This window comes from Anarrhichthys ocellatus, unplaced genomic scaffold (genome assembly GCF_004355925.1).
Source record: "Anarrhichthys ocellatus isolate YVR2014 unplaced genomic scaffold, GSC_Weel_1.0 scaffold10, whole genome shotgun sequence".
In the NCBI taxonomy this organism is placed as follows: domain Eukaryota; kingdom Metazoa; phylum Chordata; class Actinopteri; order Perciformes; family Anarhichadidae; genus Anarrhichthys; species Anarrhichthys ocellatus.
Window position 1 is genome coordinate 8028979 of NW_022280040.1, and position 6904 is coordinate 8035882.

The window sequence follows — 6904 nt, forward strand, 5'->3', positions numbered from 1 at the left end:
TTTGTATCAACAATCTGAATCTGCAAAGTAACTTTATATAAATGTAGTGGAGTAAAAAGTACAATGTTTGCCTCTGAAATGTAGCGAAGGGCAAATATTAAGCAAATGGCAACACTCAAGTGCAGTACAAGTACCTCAAACATCGTACTTAAGAACAGTATCTGAGTAAACGCACCACGTTACTTTCCACCAGTGCTTAACGGTTCTTTTTGTGTCCCTCGGGCCTCACTTTGGGCAGCTCCACCTCTACCGATTCCCGATTGGAGCCTCCAAGCCCACGAGCCAACGCACGTGCGCGCGCTCAGCGAGTGCGCTGCTGCGCTCCTCCACAAATAGAAGCACGAGAGCGAGCGTCATATCACTGACAGCAGCCAACGGTGTCCACCGCCAGGCTTCCGCTGTGTTAAGACTTTTTTTAAAGCGCTTTTTAAAATGGAGCATGGAGAGACTCGTCCTCCGGAGAAGAGGCGCAGGAGACGCCGTATTATTTTAAGTGTCGTCGCTGTCCTGCTGCTGATTATTGTCGTCGCCGTTGTGTTGGGACTGACGGTCCAGCAGAACACACGCACACTTAAGACAACATTCATTGAGAGGTGTGAGGAGTTCAAGGGGTAAGCGTTTTAAAAGTTTATGTAGGCCTACAGATGTCACGAATTGAACCACACAGCTTGGAGACTGAGAATAAGTCAATTTTGAATACAATTTAAGATAAATGTTTACAGTAAGTCTGCAAACTCCGATTCTAACTAACAATGCACGAACTAATGCAGTCTAACACAAGGTTATTGTGGAGGAGAATGTCGTTTGTGGTGCTGTTGAACTGAGAATGCATTACACTGACTGGTGTTTCTATTATTTGTCCACCCCATTCATATCAATGAGGGTAAAGTAAATCACAGAAACAGCTTTCTGGATGGAGGAATGGATGGATGCATAACCTTATTAATCCCCGATATAGGGAATTAAATGGTCATAATGGCCACATACATTGAAATACAATAAAGTCAACAATAAAATACAAGAGAATGACAACAGGTGCATGAACACAGCTAAAATGACACTAGAATAAATAACCATATAAGTGTCCTGGTAGTCTATATGTAGGCTAAAAAAGGGCGGGGTGAAATAGTGATAAGTTAGAGTGTGTGCTTGCAATCTCGAGCAATATGAACATGTACCAGTGAGTCACAGAATAAAGAGTGAAGGATCATTATAAGTGCTTTCTGGGAAGTGAGACACTAAATGTAATGTTTGAGTTGGAGTTCAGTCCAGATGTTTGGTCAGTTTGGTGCTCTGATCAATGATTACTTAACTGGCCTCCTCTCTGAACGCTGTTTGTGTCGGTCCGCTGTGTAGTGACAGTGTTTCTCATGTACCTGTACAGTTTTTGTCTTATTTATTGTAACTAAGCCAACATTGACTTAAGATAAAAAATTGGACACGTTCATCAATGACCCAGTTTTCACATCGTTTCTTTACAATGATAATCAAGCACTTTTTTTTTTTTTTAAACAAAGTGCTTTATAAAACACATAACTCCAACTAGCGTAGAATGAAATAAAACATCACATAAGGGAGGGAGTAAATGCCCTGTTTCTGTTATTCAAATTAATTTATATTAGCAAATGAACTGTACTTCAAAACATATGAATCCCCCAGCATGCTGATCCATAAGCACATTAATATTCGTCACCATTATGCATCAAAACTAAGCTGAAACTGCTTCTCAACCATGCCCAGTTCTTACTTGAAATAGTTTATTTTCCCATTTTCCAAACTACCACATCTACCACACTCTCCATTATTTTGCAGATACGACTGTCAAAAGCTTTGGGGTGTGTTTGAGCGAGCCTACGTAGGGCTGGACCCGTGTGAGGTTCCCATGGAAGCCTATGACCCTTTGATGGCCGCGGTCCCCTTCAAGCCTGAATGCAACAGAGTAAACAGCGCTCATTACAAGACTGTCTGTCCGCGTGCACATGATCCGCTCTTTAATAACGCAGCACAATACATTCAGCATCTGTGCTTTTTTTTTGTGTGGTGGGGGGGGGGGTGTTTAGAAGATATTCTGGAGCAAAACGAAGGATGTGGTCCATGACTTCACTGAGAAGAGGGATTGTTTTTACACCGTCGAGAAAACTCTGTTGGGAGCGGTGCTGAACGGGCTGACCTGGTGTGGAAAGGAGGGCAGCAGTGGTAAGACTCTTCATCCAGTCGACAACCTCACAGCAAAGTGTAGTATCATCATCTACCAAACAGATTAAAAGATAAAGGACACAGAAAGAAGGGCAGCAGCAAGGGCTTTCATGCCCTTTGGCTTGCAACAGATCCCAAATTAGCTCAAGCTCTCAGAAAAGAACAAAGTTTACATTTCTCTTGGAGGTATAATGCTATTTTATCCTACTGGTATTGAGAGCATCCTCATCTTTGCAGTAATAGCACCAAAAATATCATCAAAAATCATCAACAACTCAATAATCTCTTTAAGAATCTCCAATATTGAATTGATTTAATTTCCAGAACATGTGAATAAGATTAGCTGTCTCAGTTTTGCATCTTGGGCAAAGATCTGAAATGTATTCCATGATATGCATCATAGTTGTTTTATGGTGCTGATAGCATCTCTAGTTGACGTTTGTTCATTTATATATTTTTCCTTTTTTATGCACAAAGTTTTGATTGTTCGACTATGTCATGTTTGTTTCTACCACTTATTTTCTGTCTCAGTGTGTGATGTCCTGAGGTTTCTGTTTTGTTTTATTGAAATGCAAAAAACGTGTCGACTCTGCGTTTTTGTCGTTCTAGAAACGTTCACTACCGGCTGCCCGGGATGGACCGACTGTGCGAACAACACTGTTCGCTCCTTTTGGAACAGAGTCTCAGCCTCTGTAAGTCATCAACAAGAATTCTCTCGTTTTTGGCAACAATACGACAGTTGTGGGATCAAGCCGTGGTTAGAATAACACGTGTGGAGCACGAGGTGAAACACCTCCTGTGCTGAAGCGATGGTGGTGGAGCGGAGGGAAGAAAAAGGTCAGTCAGCCCGGTCCTCCGTCAATGAGGCTTTGTGTCGGTCTCCATGGAGCCACATTGCGGAGCTCTCTCCTGAGCGAGCGGTGGCAACCCACGCACTCAGAGCAGCCCTGGTTTGGTTTGTCTTGGGTTTTAATCTGTGATAATACTAGCAACACATAAACACATTTTCTTCACACGTTCACCAAAACAAACAAACAAAAATACAAAGATTCAATCCAACATAAAACAGGGATACGCAGAGACACAAAACGAACCATAGATAGCATAGAAAACAAACACAAAAAAGGGTTTTGCATGAAATTGAAGCATGAGAGAATAAAAACAGTAATAGTTGAAATGGCTTTAACATTAGCTGCTGCTGGCATCTTTAAGAACGTACAACAGATACGCAGTTATTGTGATGAAGCAAACCCAACCTTGCATCACCCTAGAAAGTTTAAAGTGCAGCAAGACAAATTGTAGGCGGCGGCTTTCACAAAAACTAAAAACAAAGTTAAATATTAAGTTAATATTGGACTTACATTCATCAGGTGGACAGAAACAAAACCCAGGATAAATCATAATGATGCTCCGTAAATGTTGGATGTCTAAACAAACCACAAAAGTTCACTCTATCAAAATGAAAAAGTGATGGTATGTCACTGTCGTGTTCACAGCCTGTTTCTGCTGCCCCCAGGTGGCCAAAAACAGTAATCAGCTATTGCAGGTTTAAGAATAACAACAACGATAGTTGTTCATTTTAATTCAGGAAAATTAGGCCTCATGCTAACAATGACATATTATTATGTTCATCACTTTGATGGACTAAATAGATAAACATAAAAAATAAATAGTGTGTCTGTTGTGTGAATCTAAAGTGCATTTTCTCATGTGTGTGTAGTTTGCAGATGTGGCCTGTGGTGACGTCGCAGTGATGCTGAACGGATCCATCGCCACACCATTCCATCCTGCAAGGTGAGTTTCTCTGCACCTCTTGTGTTGTCAGCCGAAAAACAATTAGCATTTCTTTGCATTCTTATAAGACTGATTTTGTGGATTACATACAATATATAGCATACGTGGTTTTGCTGAGTAAATTGTGCTCTTTCATTGTTGTTGTCAGTGTGTTTGCGAGCATCGAGGTGAAGCGGTTCCACTTTCCCAGGGTGAAAAGCCTGAATGTTGTTCTGGTCACACAGGAGAACTTTGTGTAAGATCGTCCTCCTCATACTCAAGACTTCTGCAACATTACCGTCCTCTTTGGTTGTTCATTTTGAGTGTGATAAGTGCACAAGTGTTCCGTGCGTTCTTCCGCAGTGGCTCAGATACAAACTCATACTGAGACATTTGATCCCGAAGTCATGTTTTCTGTTCCCTCTTCAGGACAAACTGCACAAATGCATCTTTAAAGGACTTGCAGAAAGAGCTGGATCAAGGAATGACCTACGACTGCAAGGAAGTGTCTGAGTACGTTCAGCATGTTTGTGTGAGAGGACGTCACCACGTGTACATGAATGTCGACGTGTACATTACCTCTCTCTCTCTCTCTCTCTCTCTGCAGAGCTCAGATCCAGGAGTGCAGCTCTAATCCAGAGAAACCCTGTGGAGCCTGTTGGTGAACTAAATATCAGATCATACAAGACACGATAATAACCAGCTGTGAAGTTCATCTCTGTAAAGTCTTTGTATATTAGATAATGTGCTATTATTATGCAGGGACTTGTTTTTGTACCTGTGGACCAGTTTGATTTAATGTGAAATGTTTTGTATGAATGTCACTCACACGTTTTTATAATATGACAGCGCACCTTTTCTTTTAATCAAATCTTAAGAGTTGTGGTAAAGTGTCGTGTACCGTAGGGCGAACTTCCAGTGCTGCTTTCTAACTCCACTGACAAGCTCCTCACCTGGTGGCACAATCTGAAATGATTTTAAATAAAATGTTAAAATACGAGGCTGTGAAATCGTCTTTGGATTCTGAAGGGTGATATGATTGTTTGTGTAAATCATATTTCATGTCACTGCAGCTGTTTTCACAAATACCTTAAGAAAGGGACCTTCATGTCATGTTGAAGGAAGGTGCACGGATATCAGGTTGTACAATGACATGTACATAAGAGATCATAATAAAACCCTTTAATACAGTTATTCCTTATGGCTTGATAGAGATCCTACATGACTCTAAACCATCGCACATGTCAGACATTTAAAAACATGACACATTGAAGGAGCCTCACATCCATCTTCGTCAGCATGGAGTCTGATCTTGTTTTCTAGTTCTGCAGGTGTTTTAGTGCACTTATGCCAGCACCACACTTCACCACCGGGATGGTATTGTGCAGATGATGAGCGGTGCTGGTTTCCTTCAGACGTAACGCTTACATTTATGGTCACACGGTTCAATCCTGGACTCAACCGAACCAGAGAATCTGAGTTGCTTTTATCATTTATCTTTCATGAGTCTTTCACTGAGGCGGGGCATCTGTCTGGCTACTCTGACATAAAGCTAAGATCAGTGGTCACTGATCACTGATGGTTGTTTTCTGGAACTTCCTCCCATCTATAGGATCTCTAGGTAGAGGGTCCATCCAGGCCCTTCTGCCCTTCTTGTTCAGTTTTTTTAAATTAAAATGTTCTTGGCCTAATTCTCATTTCTATATAAAAAATATAATCTTGGTTTCTGGTGTTTGAAGGCAAAACTTGAAATATATTTGTAATAAAATGCTGAAATATTACATGAAATTATTATTATTGTGTGAAATGATCTTGAAGTAACATTTTTTGTGAGCAAAATAACGAAATGTGCAAATAAAAATCAAATAAATAATTTGAGCAAACACTGAAACAGAATTGTTTGATTTGTTTGATTTGATTCAACCAGAAGAAAAGTGGATGGTGTGTTTTATTTGTAAAAAAATATTGAAAGCTAATCCTGAATAATGATTCATTTATCTTAAGTGTTACTTTCTATGAAGCAGTATTAGGAGCTCTTCTCTCGAACCACACAGAAACACAAACTTTCAGACATGTAGGTATGTGTACACTTTGAACCTTAGTTGAGTTTCCATTGTTTTCCTTTTCTTTTTGATTCACATGAATCTGGGGCCAAAGGTCAGACGACAATGTATGCAAATAAACCCAACCACTGAACTACTGAAGAGAATAGAAAGTGCTCGAAAATCCTGCTTTTGGTTTTACATTTGTCGATGCAGGCCACAAGTTGTCTTATCTGTGATGTGTGTGAACCGGAGGCGTGTGCGTGCGTGTGTGTGTGACACAGAGTGTGAATCTTTTAGAGTGAGATTGTTGTGGCAGGAAGAAGAAGGAGCTCAGTAATAACCTCCTCTTTCCTTTCTAGGGACTTGCTGCTGTGTCACACGTACCGTAAACAGGCTGCTGTCGGTGCTGGGAACACACTGCACAGGTGTTACATGAAGAAAGGCCCCTTCTGTAAAAAAACACAACATGGGGTGCTGTGACAAGTAGCCTACTGTAGTCATCGTCACACTTTTAGTCACTGCCACCAACACGACGCTACTAATGGTGTGTGTGGCACTTATTCTGAGACCATAATGAAGTGCTAATGTGATGATTCCACACAACTATCTGGAGCTGGACTTTCAATTAAAGGGAATTTTAACTATTTATTTGTCTTTTTTTTTGGGGGGGGGGGGGGATCTTCCAGATCGATTTGAGGAGTGCCTCTGATTTGCATGTTTTATATTTTATTGTGAATGTGTCATCCTTTGTGTGACTCATACGGATCTGGCCTTGGTCTTGACTTGGTCTCAACCACTCAAAGTCTAGGTCTTGTCTCGGTCTCTATTCCTCTGGTCTTGGCCATGACTTGGTCTCTATTCCCTCTGGTCTTGGTCATGACTTGGTCTCT

The 6904-nt window shown here is 40.9% G+C and overlaps 1 protein-coding gene across 1 annotated transcript; it reads left to right on the forward strand.

The window, feature by feature from the left end:
• The first annotated feature begins 331 nt into the window (after positions 1-331).
• Positions 332-4967, forward strand: LOC116385046 (ADP-ribosyl cyclase/cyclic ADP-ribose hydrolase 1-like). The gene is made up of 8 exons (XM_031850223.1): positions 332-611; positions 1813-1939; positions 2061-2196; positions 2806-2888; positions 3917-3990; positions 4139-4225; positions 4399-4482; positions 4577-4967. The coding sequence occupies exons 1-8, from the start codon at positions 433-435 to the stop codon at positions 4632-4634; spliced, it is 828 nt and encodes a 275-aa protein (XP_031706083.1). The 5' UTR covers positions 332-432; the 3' UTR covers positions 4635-4967.
• The last annotated feature ends 1937 nt before the right edge of the window (positions 4968-6904 follow it).

What these genes read in the sequence shown, in the direction of transcription:
- LOC116385046 (XM_031850223.1), top strand. Translation starts at nt 433, where the DNA reads ATGGAGCATGGAGAGACTCGTCCTCCGGAGAAGAGGCGCAGGAGACGC. An exon ending in TGGAAAGGAGGGCAGCAGTG is followed by an intron (nt 2,197 to 2,805) that starts GTAAGACTCTTC and finishes TTGTCGTTCTAG; the next exon opens with AAACGTTCACTACCGGCTGC. An exon ending in GGAACAGAGTCTCAGCCTCT is followed by an intron (nt 2,889 to 3,916) that starts GTAAGTCATCAA and finishes ATGTGTGTGTAG; the next exon opens with TTTGCAGATGTGGCCTGTGG.